At 41.7% G+C, this 20,786-nt stretch overlaps 1 protein-coding gene, 1 long non-coding RNA gene and 1 other non-coding gene across 4 annotated transcripts in view; 2 read left to right on the top strand and 1 right to left on the bottom strand.

Moving 5' to 3' along the window:
* The window catches only part of PPP2R5A (protein phosphatase 2 regulatory subunit B'alpha), a 98,088-nt gene that overhangs the window by 24,764 nt on the left and 52,538 nt on the right, over nucleotides 1-20,786 (top strand). The window contains exon 1 of one of the 2 annotated variants that reach the window (XM_043924433.1): nucleotides 12,462-13,362. The exons of the other annotated variant lie outside the window; for it this stretch is intronic. Coding sequence (XP_043780368.1) covers nucleotides 13,173-13,362 — 190 coding nt within the window. The 5' untranslated portion in view covers nucleotides 12,462-13,172. Of the gene's footprint in view, nucleotides 1-12,461; nucleotides 13,363-20,786 lie in introns of those variants that run through there. 2 annotated transcript variants of the gene reach the window in all.
* On the bottom strand, nucleotides 11,309-12,365 carry LOC122708230. The gene is made up of 2 exons (XR_006345065.1): nucleotides 12,008-12,365; nucleotides 11,309-11,512 (listed from the first exon to the last, which is right to left on the bottom strand). It is a non-coding gene; the product is annotated as an uncharacterized LOC122708230 (long non-coding RNA).
* Nucleotides 19,717-19,817, top strand: LOC122708361. Its single transcript, XR_006345146.1, has one exon. It is a non-coding gene; the product is annotated as a U6 spliceosomal RNA (small nuclear RNA).

Raw genomic sequence — 20,786 nt, 5'->3', positions numbered from 1 at the left:
TGGGCATCTGTATTGTCAAACTTAGTTTTTTTGTTTTAGAAGAAATGACCTGACTTTGAAACAAATTGAAATCAGTTTCGGTTCTATCTAAGTTAAGTAATTCACTAACTTTTCTGCAAACCCAGTATTATTAACGTTCAAGTCAAAGAAGAATTGTACAAATTGAAAAGCAACTATGAATTCATCGATATTCATATTTATATAAAATATTCATGTTTTTATTTTAGTTTTTGCAGCTGACTTACATAATGCTCTTGGTTAAAATGAAAATCTTCTGTATATTAATTCAAGTTTGAAAATATGAAAATAAATTATTATTATTATTGTGAAAATTTTCAATTTCAATATAAATTCTTATACCTTCTTGATAGTACTGGTGCCTGTTGGGGATCCCTGCTGTAGAGTCTCTTCTAAAAGCAATAGGAGTTCAACAAGTTCTCTCCATTCTGCCTGGTTGGAACTTCATTGTTTCCCAGCTCTGCTAAGAAGCTTGGTTAACTTTTAGCAATCTGAATTCTCTTTCCTAAGTCCCATACAGTTAGTTGTACCTTATGCAGTTTAGCATTCAGCTTAAGATTCAGAGGGACTCAGGATTTCTTTCTCCATATACCTCCCTGTTCTCTGGTATTCTGCCTCAAAAAATACAGCCACCTCATCCTGCCCAAACTCTGATCGTTTTGCCCTCGTTTTAGCAAGACTGTTTTGTCTACTTGGATCCCTCTTCTTGTGATCTGGAAAGTGCCCCCAGGCAGAAAGTTAGGCACATTGTACAGATACGTACTTCCTTTGTTTCTCTCCTCCCAGGAATCACAGTCCTGCACTATGTGTTGTATGATGAAAACAGTTATTTCATGCATTTTTGCCCAAATTTCTTGTGTCCTGTGAGAGGGTTAATCCAGTTTCAGTTAATTTTCATGTCTGGAAGTGCAAGTTTTTTCACTGTGATTTCTTTTTGCATTACTAAAATAGCTCTTGCTTAAGTCAATAAAAATATTTTTCTGTACACGTCAAACTGTCTTCTAACTTTCCTCCTTGATGTCACTAACAGGCTATTACTTCCTTTCTCCCCAGGAATCTAAGTCAATGCATTTCCTTTGTTTTTGTTTTTGCAACCCATCTGTTCTGGCTTTTACTCTGCTGGTGCTACTTCAGTGTCACTTTTCCTGTGGGTGGACATTCTCTAAAGTGGTGCTCAAGTCTCTCTTTCTTCCTTTAGCAAGCTCGCTTTGGGGAATCCTTACTCTGCTACCTGAAGGTTGGCAGTCTGTCTGCTGGCTGGATCTAACGCACATTGCAGAGCATTCTCTCTGCGTCTGGGTTTCCCCTTTCACAAATGCCCAAGTCTCAGCAGGAGGAGAAAGGGGCGACAGAGGATGGGATGATTGGATGGCATTGCCGACTCGATGGACATGAGTTTGAGCAAACTCTGGTAGTTGGTGATGAACAGGGAAGCCTGGCGTGCTTCAGTCCGTGGGATTGCAAAGAGTCAGACATGACTGGCCGGCTGGACTGAACTGCTCAGCTCAATTTCACCATTTTTAAAATACAGTGACCCCGACCGGGGAGTTAGCTGGCGCCACCCTGCATTGGAAGCGCTGAGTCTTAACCACTGGGCCACCAGGAAAGTCCCTGCTGAGCCCTATTTGTGAGCGGCAAGGGCCGCTGTGTTCCTCATCCCTGACTCGCTGCCACAGCGGCTGGGCCCTGCTTCTCCTAGTGCAGCCCTTCTTCGTGTTTAGCCCTGGAGATCCCCGAGGCACACGGCAGGCTGCACATCTTTTGCCCATTTGCTTCTGTCATTCTTTTTTTTTCCTTGAAGAAGAAAGAGAGGTTTGTGTTGTTTGTGTAATTTCCCTCTTTGCTCTGGCCTACTCCAGGTGGTCAGCCCAGTCTAGTCTTCGTTTTTCCCTCTGTTAATATCTAGCATATCATCGCCTCTTTTTAAAAATAAAGATCCAGCTCTCCGCCTCAGTGACCTTAAGAAACTGTTAACTCGACGTGCCTAGCCTCAGATTCATCTTTGCGTCCCCTTTCCTTCCTTCCTCTGACACTCCTTTCATTCCCTAGTCACAAGAGAAAACTGGCTTAGCTTTTGACCTTTTGGTTAAAGGCCTCCAGTTCACGTTGCCCACCAATTCAAATTCTTGGCACCATTTGTAATTCTTCCCTTTGAATTGCCATCCTCACATCCATTCAGTGTCGCTAGTATTCCCTTGTAATGTCTTTCATACCTGTTCTCAGGGCCATTTTAAGTTAAATCCTGTGGTCATTAAGGAAGGGGGAATGGGGTGGGGGGCTGGGTAGTCTGGACTGTCATTTGGGAATTTTTTCAAAATACTGTAGAGCTTAGAAAATCTCCACAGGGGGCTGATACACTTTGCTTAGCACCACTCAGCCAAGTCCTTATCCTGGACACTTATCCTCACTTCCACCTAATCTCATTGGCTTCCACTTTCCCCACACAGCACTGTTAAAACACTGCTTTCCAGGAGACGTCTTCCATTCAGACATTCTTTGACATCTCTGCACTGACTCCAGCATGAAGTCCAGACTTACAGACACTCCATCTTCTGATACATCTTCTTTGTCTGCTGCTTCCTCAAAGTTTCCATACCAAACTCCCTTCAACTTCCTGATGTATGTACCTGCTTCTTTCAGGGCTTTGCCTTAAACATCTTCTTCCTGCTTCTTGGAATAAGTTCCCCTTTCTGCGTTTTCCTGACTAACACCTTATGTGCTTCAATTCTCAATTCTAGAACCTCTTCCTCCAGAAAAGCTGTCTTGCTCCCCACCCCCATAGATTCTGCATTCTACTTCTCTGCTTACTTCTGACACAGCAATTATTATACTGTTTATGGTGGTTTGTGGGGTTTTTTGCTTTTGTGATTTGCTTTTGCTTACTATCCCAGACACTCTGAGGGAAAAACCTATTGTTGTTGTTGCTTTCTTTCCTATCCCCAGAACCTAGGGCACCAACTAGCCAATAATAATCATTGAATGTTTCTTGAATGATTCAATAATCATTGAATGACCAACCTAGACAGCATATTGAAAAGCTGAGACATTACTTTGCCAACAAAGGTCCATTTAGTCAAGGCTATGGTTTTTCCAGTAGTCATGTATGGATGTGAGAGTTGGACTATAAAGAAAGCTGAGTGCTGAAGAATTGATGCTTTTGAACTATGGGGTTGGAGAAGACTCTTGAGAGTCCCTTGGACTGCAAGGAGATCCAACCAGTCCATCCTAAAGGAGATCAGCCCTGGGTGTTCATTGGAAGGACTGATGCTGAAGCTGAAACTCCATTACTTTGGCCACCTGATGTGAAGAGATGACTCATTTGAAAAGACACTGATGCTGGCAAAGATTGAAGGCAGGAGGAGAAGGGGACGACAGAGGATGAGATGGCTGGATGGCATCGCTGACTCAATGGACATGAGTTTGGGTGAACTCCGGGAGTTGGTGACGGACAGGGAGGTCTGGGTGCTGCGGTTCATGGGGTTTCAAAGAGTCAGACACAACTGAGCGACTGAACTGAACTGAACTGAATGTTTCTTGAATGACTGAATGAATACAGTTTTTCCTGCTTTCTCTCCCACTACTCCTTCAGAAATCATCTTCTTGAGTCAAGACATCTACATGCCTATACTTCCCAACCCAAGTGCCTTCACACCCTTCCTGCCCTCACTGACTGGTGGACACTCATTCCAAGCAGTGAGACAGAGGGTGGGTGGAGGTGGGGCGTAATAAACTGGACCCTTTGTGTTGGAGAGGTGTGTAATAAGCGCTTAAATGGCACTCTCCCTCAACACTTCTACTTTACTTAGTTAATCATGCCCACTCCTCTGGCTCCAGCCAAGATCTCAGCACCAGCACCACCTGTGAGCTCCCTTGGACTTTGTCTTGGCTCTCATCAAATACTGTCCTGAGAGAGAAGTCATTAATGTCTTTTCCTGGGCTTATGCCTCATCTCTCCCTCTCGAGTTGGTGCTCCCTTAGGGTTGGGACCACATTATTTAGCCATAAGCTGTGTGTTTATAACAGGCCTCATAAATCGGTGATGGTGCCTGTTTGGTCCATAGGATGACCAGCCCTCCTGGTTAGCCCATCTGTGTTTGTAAATTATACCCTATTTCCTCTGGTGTATATTCCCTGCTTTGTTCTCTTAGTTGAATTTTTTTTTAGTTGAATTTTTAAAAAAATATTTATTCATTTATTTATTTACTTGGCTGTGCTGAGTCTTAGTTGCAGCATGCAGGACCTTCCATCTTTGTTAGGGCATGTGGGATCTAGCTCCTTGACCGTAGATTGAACCCCGGCTCCCGGCAATGCAAACGCAGAATTTTAGCCCCTGGACCACCAGGGAAGTCCTCATGGTTGAACTGTGATTGGTGTGCGCTCTCCCCACTGATGGTCAGCTCCAGGAAGTCAGCCTTAAGTCACTCACAGCTACCCTCCGAGCACCTGGAATAAACCAGGGACATTACAGATTAATGAATATTTTTTGAGTGAATGAATAGGAAACATTGGACATCATTATATCTCTTGATAAGCTCATTTTCCCACTAGGTAACAGTGCTTCAGAGCGTCACATTTACAAATTTTTTACAGTGCTAGGCGTCATAGCAGTGAGAGTTCAATCCAGTCAATTAAATTTCTTTGTGAATGCCTCTATGCAGACTGAATAAACAGAACTCGAATTTCCACTTCTTTCTTTTTTTTTAACTTTTGGGTGTCACTGTGTACAAGTTTTGATGCCTGAAATTCTTTAGATTATCTTACAACCACAAATAAGTAAGCAAGTGTTAGTCACTCAGTCTTGTTTGACTTTTTGTGACCCCACGGACTGTAGCCTGCCAGGCTCCTCCATCCATGGGATTCTCTAGACAAGAATACTGGAGTGGGTTTGCCATTCTCTTCTCCAGGCTCTACTGATTTCTACAAGAGAAGAATAGAGAAACCCAGAGATGCTAGAATATTAAAAAACTGTTCCAGGACATGAAAGAAGTCATTGGAAACAAGGAGAATAGGAGAATCCTAGGAGAATAGAGATGAGTGTCACACAGATGAGAGAGACCTTAATAATCTTGTTTGATCTCTTTCTGCCAGATTCGTTGTATGAATAGTGCCTGGTGTATGGCAGGTGTTAAATTTATGAAGGTGATTACATATACCTACCCAGAGACACACACAGTTTAAAAAGAAAAAAACAACAGTGTCCTTTGGCACAGAAGTCAAATCTTAGGATCTGGAAACACTGGAGAATTTCCAGTTCAATAATTCCTGAAAATCCTGTAATGTTACGAGTACTGCTTCTTCAAAGCATAGACATCACCTGATATTGAGGATATAAGGTTAATTTCTTAGATTTTCAGACTGACTATTTTTTGGAAGTTTGAGCCAAAGTAGGAAGCCAGTAAGAGGAAAAACATTGCTGGCATGCAGCCACTAGGTATTTTAAGACAAGGACTGCTCCAAAACTTGCTATATGCTTCCTCCAGGCAGATGAAAGAAGATCAGTTACAGGTTTGTACAAAATCTTCATATGAGTGGAACAGTAAGGAGCCATATAGTAATTTTATGGGCTTTCCAGGTAGCACAGTGGTAAAAGAAAAAAAAAAAAAATCCACCTGCCAATGCAGGAGACGCTGGAGATGGAGACATGAATTTCATCCTTGAGTCAGGATCCCCTAGAGAAGGAAATGGCAACCCACTCCAGTATTCTGCCTGGAAAATTCCATGGACAGAGGAGCCTGGAGGGCTACAGTCCATGGGGTCATAAAGAGTCAGACAGGACTGAGCAAGAATGATGACAGTATTTTTAGAATTACTGTGCTGCAAAATACAGCCAGAGAGCAGTTCTGTTTTGAATTTAATATGCTTTTTTTTTTTTTCTTTTTGCTCATTCACCTCCATGTCAAATTTTGACTCAAGGTGTTGCATAATATATTCTTCTGCTGAAATGGAATTTTTTTTTTTTTTTGGTAGCATATGTGAAATAAGTAAATTCATTGGCTGAGATATTGAAATCTTTTTCCTCAGTTCCCTGACCAGGAATTGAACCAGGAACCATGGCAGTGAAAACCCAGAATCCTAACCACTAAGTCACCAGGGAACTCCCTGAAAATCTTTTTAGTAATGAAGAAATGTGGGTAAATTAATTTCTTGAATGGCAAGTATTCTCTGTTGTTTTTGTCCTTATCCATATAAAATTTTTGTTTTGTTTCAAGACTCACTTCAAACACTACTCTCTCTGTTACATTTTCTCTGACCCTCTTTGCAAACCAAATTTGCTCTTTCCACTGTGTTTACACAGCGCTGTAAGGAACACTTAGGATATATGCTTTGATCATTTGTTTGTGCTATCCCTCCTCACTAAATTGAAAGGTCCTTGCTTCATTTATCTTTTCATTCCTAGTGTCTGGCATATTGCCTGGCACATGGATGGCACTTGAAAATACTTGCGGGGTTGATTTAAAGAGTGGAGAGTTCACCAATATCGGTCTTTTAAACCCCACTCTGCAAGGATGAAAAGATATGTCATGAGCTGAGCTCCTTCAAACTATTCTAGTTCCTCATCTAGTATACAGGTAAATTATTGCCCACATCAGGGGTTATCCAGTATTTTCGACTCAGCCCACTTAGATGGGGCAAAAGACCTCACAGCTATGGGAAAAGGATTCAGAGATAATCATAAAGTGTAAGTGTATCAGCAAATATTTTGGGGGAATTAGTAATACCTCTGCTGTACCAGCAGCTCACATTCATTCCTTCTGAAAGTCCTATGTAATCCTCCACTAAGATAAATCTCCAATCTAATCATCTCTACAGCCACTGACCTAGTCTGGGTTCTTGGTTGGCCAACACAATAGCCTGTACAATAGCCCACAACAAACTTATTTAATCATGACAAGCTTAACTGACAGCAATTTATAGCAAAAATGGCATCAACTGAAAACCATGACTACTGATCTTGCCCTGTTGACAAAGGGTCCTTCCTGAAAATTGCTGAAATTCCACTTGTCTCAATGTGCACTTGTGTTTGAACAGTGGCCAGAAAGACAACACAGAATCAGAGTTCTTGGGAAAAAATCTAAAAAGTGCTGAATTTAGTTTATGAAAACCAAGTGCCTGAAATCTTTGACCACTTGGTGAGTAAGTTATTAGTCAGAAGATTTCATTGTATAAGAAACAAAAGTCTCCTGTAAGTCTGAGAAAAAAAAAAAAGGACTTTCCAGTTTGGATCAGTTTGAGGTCTGTGAGGAGGACCTGCTTGGTCTACCTGGGTTCAGGTAACAACTTGACCTGATTAGCATTTAAGGTCCCTTCAAATTTCATATTCTGTTGATTCATAGCATGCATGTATAATGTCTGTAACATGAGTGAGTTAATAAGATGATGAAAGAATGAATGCATAGATATGAATAAATCTGTAAGAACTCTGGAAGCTTCACTGAAGTCTAGAGCGGTGGTTTTCAAACTTCTTCAGTGATGCGTGCTCAGCTGCTTAGTCGTGTCCAACTCTGCAAGCCCATGAACTGTAGCCCGCCAGGCTCCACTGTCCATGGAATTTTCCTGGCAAGAATATTGGAGTAGATTGCCATTTCCTACTCCATCTTCAGTGATGAAATACCTATAAATCATGTAGCTTTTGGTGGAGCCTCTAAAAATGTTAATTTATTAAATCTTAAGAGAATAAACTGATTCTCTCTCTAGAAACACAAAAAAGAATCTGATAGCATTGATTGCCTCCCAGGAAGGCAATTTTACATAATTTAAATGTATTTAAATAAGAAGGAATGATATATTAAAAATTAATGGTTTATGATACTATCTTGATTTAGATTCAAGTACAATAGCACAGTTGTAAGAATCAAAATTCTAAGAAAGATACAAGGAAAAAGTTTATTTTGTTTCTGTAAATTGGGAAAAGATCACTACTATTTGATTTTCAGATAAAGCATATTTGTTTGGTGTTCTATAGGAGTACCGTTTGGGAATCATCTTAAGGAAAGAGAAATGTTGGCAGCCAAAACTTTGCTTGGACATGCTTTAGAGAATTTCACAGTGATTTGCACATAATAATGTCTCTGATGCACTCTTTAAAAAAATTGCTTCTAGTATTCTTGAAATTTAAAGCATAAATAATATGCTTAGCCAACAGAGTTGCTGGAATGTTTTTTCCTCTAATGCACACTTTAAACCATTAAAAGACCATGATTCTGCTATTGTAGATATTGTCATCTCATTCAGTTCAGTCGCTCAGTCATGTCCGACTCTTTGCAACCTCATGGACTGCAGCACACCAGGCTTTCCTGTCCATCACCAACTCCTGGAGCTTGCTCAAACTCATGTCCATCGAGTCGGTGATGCCATCCAACCATCTCATCCTCTGTCATCCCCTTGTCCTCCTGCCTTCAATCTTTTCCACCATCAAGGTCTTTTCCAGTGAGTCAGTTCTTCGCATCATGTGACCAAAGTATTGGAGCTTCAGCTTCAGCATCAGTCCTTCTAATGAATATTCAGGACTGATCTCCTTTAGGATTGACTGATTTGATCTCCTTGCTTATTTTCCCCAGCAAGCTAGTCATTGTGAATAAAAGAATGAAATCAGTAAAGAATTCAAGTCTTGTAAGGATAAAGTAAAGCAAAGAATTTGCCAGTGATGAAGTCTTGGCCTCTGACTTATATATGGCTCTTCAAATATGGGGAAAAACAGGAGTTCTACAGCATGGAATCATCACTGACACTCTTGCTTGTCAGGGGTACAAACAGTTCAGCACTGAGATTGCTGTTTTCTGTTAGATGATTCTTAGGGACCAAATCTGTTTATGAGTCAGATACCTTATTTACTTAAGACAGTGCATGGAAGAGAAGTGATTAATATCATGTACATGATAATACATATGTTCATACATATGTTCATAAAATTATCAAGTGCATGATATTCACTTTTCCAAGTGTTGTTATTTTATGTATCATATTTAAAACTCATGCCAATATTGTAAAGAAGGTTGGTTACTTTTTTTTTTCTGACATAAAAATGTGGAAACCAAGCCTCTCAGAGGGTAAGTGACTTGATGGGACCATAGTATACTTAATAAAGTCAGGCCTTTTGAGTCTTTGGCTATGGTCCTTTCCATCCCACCGAAAATGTTTGGTAACTTGAATCTAGAATGCCATCTTGCTTTCTTCTTCGGTTTTGACTCACACTTTCTTTAAAATTTTTCTCAAAATTCTTCTCCAAGAGGCTGTTTCAGAAAACCCAGACAGTTTTGCTGGTTCCAAGCCTCCCAAGAATTTTGTTTCCAGTATCTATTTTCTAACTGTTCTGTTCAGTCTCTATTTTCCATTATTTATTATCTGTCATATTCCAGTATGAATTTTACCTTTGTTGGTGTGCTTTCTGCTATCTATTTCCCCTTCTTAGCCTATGCAAATTCTCTTTATTACAAATTCTGGACATTTATGATCTATTTTAAATAACATCCAGGTGACTAGAGAATAGAGTTTCAAACGTTCATGTGCATTAGAATGACCTAGGAAACTTAGTGAAAATATATTTCTCAGGGGACTTCCTTGGCAGTCCAGTGGTTAAGACTCTGTGCTTCCAATGCAGGGCGCACAGGTTCAATCTCTGCTTGGGGAAGTAAGATCCCACATGTTACGCCATGCGGCAAAAAAAAAAAAAAGTTAGTGCTTTTCCCTTCGGTTCTGATTCTGTGTGTCTGGGAGAATTCTGTGTGTCAGGCCCAGGAATCTGCATTTTAAATAAGCCCCGCAGAGGATTCTTATGCAGGTAATCCAATTAATATACTTTTAGAAACTTTGTGCTTGAGAATTAAAAATTAGATTGGTACATACTGCATATTTATACTTTGTTCAGTAAGAGATACGAAGGTATAAAATAACCGAGTCCTTACTCTTTTTTTTATTAATTTCATTTATTAATTTCTTTTTGGCTGTGCTGGGTCTTCATTGCTGAACGCAGGCTTTTGCTAGCTGCAGAAAGTGGGGGCTACTCTCTGGTTGCAGCGCTTGGGCTTCTCACTGAGGTGGCTTCTCTTGTGGCAGAGCACAGGCTCTAGGCTCGTGGCCTCAGTTATAGCGGTGTCCAGGCTGAGTTGCTCTGTGGCACGTAGGATCTTCCCGGACCAGGGATGAAACGTCCCCTGCACTGGCAGGCAGATTGTTTACCACTGGACCACCGGAGGTCCCTTATTCTTTCGATGTTTACAAACATCCAGGGAAGAAAGAGCATACATAGCATCTGCAATCTCTGACCTTATATGAGGACAGACTTTGTGAGTGGTGTAGGTGATAAATGCTTTGTGCTTAGTCGCTCAGTCGTGTCCGGCTCTTTGCGACCCCATGGACTGTAGCCCGCCAGGCTCCTCTGTCCACAGGGGTTCTCCAAACATGACTACTGGAGTGGGTTGCCATGCTCTCCTCCAGGGGATCTTCCTAACCTAGGGATCGAACCCAGGTCTCCCACATCGCAGGCCGTTCTTTACCGTCTGAGTCACCAGGGAAGCCCCAATAAATGCTTTAGGAATGCAAAGAAGGAAGGCATCACTTTGAGCCAGATTATCATGAAAGGCTTTGGGAAAGATAGGGGTTGAGCTAAGATTTGAAGAAAAGATGGGCCTCAAAACGATGGGGGGGGGGGGGGAGGAGTGGATTATTTCAAGATATTAGAGCTAGTGATGGTCAAGGAAGCTGCTTCTAGGATATCAGTATGTAGAATGATGTGTCTAAATTGAAAAAAGAATTTGTGTAGAGACATGGCACAATTTATGCCTGGAAAGACATCCGCGAGTTAGAATGAGGAGAACCTGGAATTGGGACTTTACTCCACAGGTACTGGATGGTTCTTCACACGTGCCAATAAAATAAATGTGGCATTTAAAAAGACTTATCTGGCAGTGAGTTTGAAAGCCCTGAACTATATTTGGGGATCGGTTAAGCAAATTGTAAGGAAAGCTTGGTTTGAACGTTTGTTAAGATAGATTCAACACAGTCTGGAGCTTGATTGGATGAGAAAGAAGTCTAAGACACTGCTGAAGTTTGAACCTCCTTGACTAGGACGCTTGTGTACAATTTCACTACTCAGTGAATATAAGGAGGGAAATATTTTAAGGTAGCGTTTGATTCTAGATCTAGAATTCAACTTCCTACCACCTTCTTTACCTGTGCATCAGGTAGTGTTGCTTAAATATATGGCAGCTATTTTTAGCACGTCGAAAGGAAAAGATCTGCGGCTGGTGGAAGAGAAATGGAGATTGGGGTCCACTAAGCCAAAGACAAGCTGTGCAGTTCACTTATTTTTATTAGGCATCATCATACAGAAAGAATCGGACAAAAAACTAAGATGACCAGCATTTCCGGTCTTTACGAAAAATCTGGATGTAACCGGTAAGAGATCCTAGTAAGAGTAAAAGGCCAGTCCTCAAATCTACAAACTTCTGATCAGCGAATTCATACTCGTCCTGTAGAAGCAGTTCAAGGTCTCCGGCTGAAGAAAAGGGAAAATTAGGATGTTAAATTGGGAATGAGAAACCTCTTCTTGGAGGATGTGGATTTGGGAAAGGGTTTGAAGTAGTAGGCACCAGACAGTCCGAACTCGCGTTAAAACAGCTCTCAGGAACTGAGCTGCCAGAACTTTGAGAGAGCTGTAAATTTATCCGGTAACTTCCAAGTGCGCGGCTCAGGGCCAGAGAGGCTCCAAAGCCCGCCCAAGAGTCCAGCGTCTCTCTCCCATTGGACAAGCTCATTTCCTCGCCTTCCTCCGCGGGGCGATTTCAGCCATCAATCACACGGCTTGTTGCTCCACCCCTTTCCAGTGACATAACACTTGGCACGCCTTCGCGCTCCCGCCCTCAAGCTCCCCACCAGTCGCTTCAGCTCCTTATTGGCCAGGAGAGAGGGGAGGAAAGGGTACGAGCCTTCCCTTTTGCTCTCTAAACTCCCTATTCTAGTTTCCCGGTCTCCTCATAGGCTGTCCACGTACCCATCAACTTGATCTGTCGCGCAGGCGTGCACATACGCTCGCTGCTGGAGCGGCACCTCCCCTCAAGCCTTCAAGAGTTACGCGGTTGTGACGTAAGAGGGGCACTCCGCTCAGCCGTCTTCACTTACGATTGGTTGTGGCCGAGGTCCGTCACGTAACCACGCCCCCCTCGCGCCGCCCGACCTCCCAGTTTGATAAGACCTTGCAGGAGGCCACGCCTCAGCCCGTTGGGCCGCTTCGCCCTGCGATTGGTTGAGGGAGCTGGCATGCTTTCCTACTCCCAACTCCCCAACTCCTTCCCTAGCTTCCGAGAGGCTGGCCGGACCCCGCGGAAGTTGTCAGTCAATCTCTTCCCTCCCCATCCCCCCCGAAGCCCCGCCCCCGGCCCGCGCGCCCCCAACGCGCGCGCGCACACACGCTCGCACTCCCCCTGCAGCCGCCCGCCCCTCTCCTCTCCCAGCACCTTCTCAAGTTGTAGCGGCCGCTCGCCAGGGGTTCTCTGTGGGCGGCGGAAGGGCGCGTGGGGGAGGGGGTTCGGACCGCTGGGCGCTTCGAGGAGCGAGTGTGTGTGTGTGTGTGCGCGCCCGGGGCCGGGGCATCGGGTCACCGCCCCGGGAGATGAGGGGTCGGCGCTGACAGGGAAGAGCGCCGGCGGTGGAGACAGCGGCTCGGAGGGCCCCGCGATGGCAGCGCCTCGGGAGGAGGCTCGAGGCAGGGCGGGCTGCCCTGGCAGCGGCCACTGAGGTGCTGGCGGGCCGGCCGGCCGGGGACCCGGGCCGGCAGGGACGAGAGGCGCGTTCGACGTCCGCGCCCTCGCAGCCCTCGCCTCAGTTGTCTGAACTTCGGGCTCCTATCCACTCGCCCTCGGAACTCGGAGTCAACAACTTCTTCACACACCACCCCTCCTCCGCCCCCGCCAGCCCCGGGGAGCTCGCCGAGCGGCGGGGACCGGGAACCTCCGGCCCTGAGATGTGGCCGTGAGGCGTCGGCGGGCGGCGAGGAGAGAGCTCGGCGGGCACCCGGGAGCGGGAGGGCGGTGCGGCCGGGGGGCACGGGGCGGAGGGGCGCGAGCTCCTCGGCGCCTCTCCCCCGCCTCCTCCTTCTCGTGCCGCTGCCCGTTCCGTGCAAGCAGCAGCCCGAGCTGCCAAGCGCCAGGGCCGCGGAGATGTCGTCGTCGTCGCCGCCGCCGGCGGCGGCGGGGGCTGCCAGCGCCGCCATCTCGGCCGCCGAGAAAGTGGACGGCTTCACCCGGAAATCGGTGCGCAAGGCGCAGAGGCAGAAGCGCTCGCAGGGCTCGTCGCAGTTCCGCTGCCAGTGCAACCAGCCGGAGCTGCACCCCTTGCCCCAACTCAAAGGTAGGCAACCTCCGAGGGCGCAGCCCGGGGAGGAACGCACGGGTTCTCCTCGGCGCCGCTGGAGTCTTTGCTTTCTCGGGGGCGGGAGGTGGGGGGTACCTTCTGCCCACTTGGGGCTCGCGTTGCCCAAGCTTCCTTGGCGTCCTCCCACCCTCTTTATGATTTCAGACAGGTTGGATGTTAAAAGAGTCTTGCTTTTTCTCCCCCCTCACTTATCTGAGTTCACTTTAACTCTTCCCTTCTTGGAGGAGGCCAGCACCCCTCCCTCCCCACCTGCGCGCTCAGGTTCCTGCCCTTGGGATTGCAACTCTCCTCCTGAATTCGGAGGGGTAGACTTTTTTTTTTTTCAATCTTCTTCCTCGAATCTTGCCCTTCCCCATCTTGTTGTAACAACCTGTCTTACGTTCCGACCTTCACTTTTCTGAGACCTGCCTCCTCTTTTCGGCCTCTCTTAGCTAATCTTTTGCTTTTCCACTTATAAAGCGTCTTTGCGCGCACTCTTTTTCTTCCCTCTGATCTTTCCAAAGAGTCTTAGGACCAGGAATCCTAATGCGTACACCGGTTAAGAGTTGCCTGCCTTCAGATTGATTTATAAAGGAAAAGCCTAAGAATCTGACCAGGGTAGTGTCTTACTTACTGGGTCATTAGATTTAAATGTTACTCTTTAGCCCAAAGAATGGGGAGGCTTAAAATATTGTCTGAGAAGATACACACGGTAGAGTTGGAAAATTATTAAGGAGTAGGTCGTGGTGCCTTGCAATGGAATGGGAACTCGGTTCGCCAAGCAGTGATTCCAGGGACTCTGTAGGTTTGTACAGTAATTCAAATTGGTGTCCGTGCCTAATGCCTCACAGGAGAGCTTGGCACTCCTTCTGGCTCACTTACTTTTCCCACTAGGTTTAGAGGATTTAAAAAAAAAAGAAGTTGGTTCCTGACGTTCTAGTTTATTTTTTGTGGATTACTACCTTTTAATTTTATAATTTTAAGGTCTGCTTTTTATGAGATAGACATTGTCATGGAACAAGATGATAATGGTTCTAAACATTTGAATTTCTTTCTTCTGCAAAAGAAACCTGATTGAAATCTAGATCATCTGTTTTGCAAGACCAGGAAATAAAGTTTCTGTTCCTAAATAGATAATGTTCAGGAGGTTTTTCGATCAATTTAAAAGAGCTCCAGCATCCGGTTCGAGGCCAGCTTGGTTCTGATTTGTCTTTAGGCCTAGGAATCCAGTTTTGGTTTGGCCAGGAGTCTAGAGAAAACCCCAGATCAAATCACAGTTGACCTGCAGTAACTTTGGAGCCCCATTCACATTCTACACTACCCTGCTTCTTGGGGTGCTTCTAAGCATCCCACCGCCATAATCAAACTGGCTTTTGAAAGAAAGTTTTATTTAAGATGAGTAGCCTGTGGTACTGCGTTTATCATTTGCTCTTTAGTATACAAAAATTGTTCAGACGTACATATCATAGCCTACAGTAGACCACGATGGTAGATATTGCCAAGACTTTAATTCTTGAGTGATGTCATAGCTATAAAACAGTATTATCTTACTTGTTAGGACATTGAACTGCTATTCATGAATTTTAAATTTTAAACTTAACTAAAACATCATAGTTATTTTTACATTATTGGGTTTTTTCCCCATTAAATTGGCAAATTATTTTTGAAGGTTTGGTGGTAGTGTTAGTGTTTTTCTTTCATATGTCTTTGCTTTTCAGTAAGATATTGTGGTTCTTTATATTGTTTTTTCATTTTTTATTAATTTTTATTAGAGTATAGTTGCTTTACAATATTGTGTTAGTTTCTACTGTACAACAAAGTGAATCAGTTCTACATATACCCTCTGTTTTTTAGATTTCCTTCCCATTTAGACCACGGAGCACTGAGTAGAAGTCCCTGTGGGTTCTCATTATCTGTTTATTTTCTACATAGCAGTGTATATATGTCATGCCCAGTCTCCCAGTTCATCCCACCACCCTCTTTCCTGCTTGGTGTCCATATGTTTGTTCTCCACATCTGTGTCTCTATTTCTGCTTTGCAAATAAGTTCATCTTATATTGTCCTTTTATATATAATATTTATTTGTATTTAATAAAAATAATTGAATTTTAAACCTATATTGATAGTTACTTCAAGCCAGGAGATGCAACGTTAGTATATTTTGCTTTTAAAAGCCTAGCAAAAATACACAGTCAGTAATCATCTAAGTTATATGGTGTATAGTTCAACAAGTTGAAGGTGCCATTAAATGTTTTATTTATAGTATTTTGCTCACTAGTAGAGAAAAAAATCAGAATTTTAGATTTAATCTATGTGTTTCACATGAAAATACAGTATTCTTTATAAGGAAATTTATGTATTCAGGATAAATTTATGTAAATTTAATTGAGGAATAAGATTCTTACTTAGATTACCCACTAATAGGAAAAATGACTTTTACTCCAGTTGCCAAAATGCTTGAAAAGTGGTTTTTTAAAAATTCAGTTGCTTCACTTAGTACTTTGGCAGTGTCCTTGATACCACATGTTGTGTGCTTTTTCTGTCAGTAGTAGTTTTTTCCATTTGTGGCCTTTACAGAAACCAGTGGAAAGCCCTGTAATATGTGTATGAAAGAGAATTTTTCTTCCTTTTCTGAAATACCATCTTACAGTGGAGTGATTCAGATATTTGTGGGCATCCAAGATCTTTTCAGTGTTTATACCAACCTGCTTATATTACACTTTGTCCACATAGATCTGAGCTGGAAAGGTGCCAGCTATTTTCCTCAAAGCATACTGTGGGTAAAGATTAACAAAATAACCCCATTTTTTCATCTAAAGAAAGTTATTTGTGCAAAATAACTTAGTAATGGTAAAAATGTTCAGAGACTATTTTATTAAAGAAAGTATTTTAAAAACAAGCCTTGTTTAAAAGGAGTTTTTAAAAATGAGAAACTGTTATGTAGGCCCTCAAATCTGCCTTGTATAGCTTAAAAACAAGTTTTTTCCAAAACACTTGAAATTTGTTACGTTAGTTCTATAAGTTCCTCTGAGAACTAAGTATGAGAAAATAAAAGTAGGGACATTCTATTAATCATTTCTCTGTATTTATATTTACATTGGTATTGTCCTTAATTTTTCTACCTTAAAATTTTCCGCTAGTAACCAACAGTTAGGAAACGTTTAACTTTCAAAAAGAATAATAACCTGTTAATGGGAAGTTTTTCTGTCGGTTTAACCTGTTTTGTGTCTCTGAAAGAATTGGTTTGGTTAGAATAATAGATGTCATACAGTTATATAACAGCATTTATAAATTATTTTCTACTTTTCCTTACATTTGTAAATTATAAAAATAATATCAATCATAATAAGTGAAACAGTCCAGAAAGTTGTGTAATACCTAATCCCGGCTATCTGTTTCTTTTTCGCACCTACTGAGGTAATGTTGTGTGAGAATCCACTACCCTGTATTTTTACAAAAATTACATATCATTGTGTTATCCCAGCAACTCTGTGCAAGACCAATATTATTCCCAGATGTGACGTTGAGACTTAAAGAGCTTAGTTTCAGGCCTGTGATTATTTCTCTGGATGGCAGTTGACACTGGCACCCAGGTTAAATGATTTCAGTATTTTTGCTGTTAACCTGCTTTATGAACATTTGAGCAGGATGATAATCAAGTTGGGTCATTGGGGTCAGCCCTGGGTCAAAGGTAAACGTTTAATCTTTCTGAGTTGCTTTCCTTATCTGTAAAATGGGGATAAAACCTTCTATCTCCCTAGGATTGTGGAGTTTATGTGAAATAAGGTAATTGGTGCCTAAAAATAGGCAAAGAATATTAGTTCCCATTCTCTTGATATTTGGAAATTCGAATTAAAAGTATTTTTTAAATGAAGGGTTCACATAAATAGTACAACTTTGCTAGTGTAAAGTATTAATTATTTATAATCAGATCTCAGATATGATTTATGTGCACTGAGGTGAAGCCATACATCAGCATAAGTGTGGATATGGAAATAGGGTAGAATGACTTTTTAAAATGTTGAATGCTATAGTTAGAAGTTTTTTTTATCAAGCAAAGAAATTGAATTAACCAGTAGAATTACACAGGTGTGCGTCTCTCATAGGAGACAGACTGTAAATGGCAAAGAACAGAATGAAACTGGTGTTGAGATTAAAGTCCCCTTCAGATGAGGTAAAGAATTTCCCAAATTTCCTCAGTTTCTTGGTTGTTACATTCTTAAAAGTTGGGTCCTCCTGGAGGTATTGAGGCTTGTAATAGTGGTGTTCATTTGAAGTGTTCCCTTATCTATAGGGAACATTTTTTGCTTTTGTTGTTGTTTTTCTTGATATATGTGGTCACAAAGAGTCGGACATGACTGAGTGAACTGATGTGGTCTTTTAGGGTATCTGGTACAAGAGCACTGACATGATTTGAAATTTCCTAACTAATGACTTTTTTTATGCTGGTGAGGAGCACTACTGACTCAACTTTTAAGGTTTATAGATTTTTTTTACCCAGAGTTCATTCATCTAAACCCAAAACCCATTTTAGTAAATGGGATAGCATTAAAGGAGAGTTGACATTCACCTGAATATGTTAAAAGTGTTTGTTTACAAAGGAATATATAACATTTTAGTCATTTTACAACTATCTTCTGGAAGTATTAATAATACCATATTTCTTCTAGTCAACTTATTTTTTAATTTTTAAAAACTTTTAGGTTAGGGTATACCTCTAGAGAAATTACTATAGTGTCATCGTTGGCCTTCACATGAAGGAAAAATGTTTCCATTTAAGTCTTAACATTTTCAGAATTCCTGTTTAGGGTCAGATTTCTTTTTCCCCCAGTTTTATTGCCACCTCTGATTCTTAATTGAACTTTGGATCCTTTTATGAAGTGCCTGTAAAGTAAGACTCCAGTTAAATGTGTTTAAGTAAAATAGTGTGATCATTGGGCCAGAGTACCGTCCTGTAAATAGACTGAAATTGTCTTCCTGCATTATTGATGAGTCACAATCACTTTGGGCTGGTTGGTTAACCCTTCTGAACTTCAGTTAATAATTTTTACTTGTAAGAATAGTATTTTCCCTTGATACAGTCTTAAAGATGAATTAGTCTTTAATGAGTTAAAGACTTTGGATGACAAAGACAGGTTTATCAACAAAAATAATACATTTGGGAAATAATAGATTTTTGAATATTCTTTGAATTTTAACTTTTGTAAAAAGCTGGGGGTGGAGACTAGCTTATTTTTATTTATATGTGTTTAGCAGAGTTGTCGACCCCGGCTGTACTCTTAGAGAGTTTTAAAAAGCATCAGTGCCTGGGTCTCACCCTCAAGTGATTCTAAATAAATTGGTCTAAGGTAGGTTGAAGGCATTTGTATTTTTGAAAGCTCCCAGAATAATTCTAATGTGCAGCCAGAGTTGAGAATCACTGGTTTGACATTATCTATCTATTGATTTAATTCATTAATTGAGGCTTTGTCCTTTTCTCTAGATACTCATGGCTCATTACCCAGCCTGTTAACATTTCCTGCTCTCACTTCACCTGCTGCTATTTACTTTTCACTCTCTTAACTTTGCTGCCCCCTATGGCTAATCAGCTGCTTTCCTGAAGGGGGAGAATGCTGTTGGATTCTGGAGTTTTAGGTGTGATCTATTGGATTTTGTTGTAGTTAGCGTAATTAAAACTCCTCTGTTATCCTTTGATACAAGGTGATCAGGTTTGTTTAAGGTGATCAGGTTTGTTATTTTCTGTGATTTTTGGAGCTGTGGCTGAGTTGTCAAGCAGAAGTGAGAACATAGGAAAGCAGTTTGCCTAGTTTTAATCCCATCATTCAGGGTAACATCAGTTCAGTCAGTCGCTTAGTCGTGTCCGACTCCTTGCGACCCCATGAATCGCAGCACGCCAGGCCTCCCTGTCCATCACCAACTCCCGGAGTTTACTCAAACCCATGTCCATCGAGTCGGTGATGCCATCCAGCCATCTCGTCCTCTGTCGCCCCCTTCTCCTCCTGCGCCCAATCCCTCCCAGCATCAGGGTCTTTTCCAATGAGTCAGCTCTTCACATCAGGTGGCCAAAGTATTGGAGTTTCAGCTTCAGCATCAGTCCTTCCAGTGAACACCCAGGGCTGATCTCCTTTAGGATGGACTGGTTGGATCTCAGGGTAACATAATCCCAACCAGTTTGAAATGTAAAACTATTTGCTGTATATTCACAGCATTGTTCCACCTCTTGAAAATTTAGAACTAATATAACTACTGTATAAATTGACTATTTGGTGTTGAACAAATGAGATACTGTTGATCATAACTGTGTTTTTGGTAACGCCTTATATTTATTTAGCATCAAGTAATGTTTTTCTTGTGGTTGCCTTGGCAGCACATATACTAAAATTGGAACTATAGAAGATTAGCATGGCTTCTGCACAAGGATGACACATATTTGTGAAGCATTTCAGAATTTTGCAGAATAAACAGAGCATTTTGTGGGGGGGGGGGAAGAGAGAGAAATTTTTTCTTAGAGGGTTTTCACATCTGTCCTCTAAATTTTTTTTTTTATCCTCTAAATCGTGACCGTGACCGTAGTCTTTTACTGAAGGTAGGGCAACAATGACCTGGGGCCGTTCACATTTTATAACCGTCTCTTGTCTTTGGTCTTTGTATCAGCCAGTTTGAATAATACCCGTATTTGTTGATTTGTTGTTTTGAGTCAGTGTCAGTCGTTACGTAGTGAAGTCCTCTCTCCAGAATGAGATGGTAAGATTTTTGTGAAAGCAGAAGTCATCTGTGTTTTCATATCCTGTTATAGTACCAAAATACAGTGTTGTGTGCATAACAAGTGTGATCATGTAGATAGTCACTGTTTTGATTAAGAAATTACCTGTTAGCCCTCCCTTTACACCTTTATTCAGGGTTTTTTTAAATAAATTAATTTTGGATTTTTAATACCATGATAAATAGTAGATATAGTTTTGAAACAGATGATTGCTCCTGTATTTGGGGCTTTGCCAGTAACTGGTGTGACATGGAACATTATTGCTAGGGAAGGTATTGTGTAAGATCTGTGTGGAAAAGTAATACTGGGTTGACTTCCAGATGTGAACAGCTGTATATAAATACCAGATAAACTGAAATAACTAATTTCCAGTAATTTCTAAATTTAAGGTCCAGTCTTTATTTATAAGGATGTCCTTGGGGAGATGAAAGGAACAGATTTTAAATATATAATTACTTTTAGTGCATTATTATGTAACAGGTAACACACGTGATGTATCAAAAGAGTTTTACATGACAGACTACGTTTATATGAAATAAGCTGTACTTGTCTGAGCAGGATATTCACTAATAAGCAGTTTCAGACCACTTTTTATGTATATGTTTTTGAACTCTTCCCTGAAGAAATTTATTCATGTGGGTTTTTGTGTGAGTAATGG

Source organism: Cervus elaphus, chromosome 14, assembly GCF_910594005.1.
Source record: "Cervus elaphus chromosome 14, mCerEla1.1, whole genome shotgun sequence".
Classification (NCBI taxonomy): domain Eukaryota; kingdom Metazoa; phylum Chordata; class Mammalia; order Artiodactyla; family Cervidae; genus Cervus; species Cervus elaphus.
Note: the sequence above shows the minus strand (reverse complement) of the source record. Positions and strands in the feature narration are given on the sequence as shown.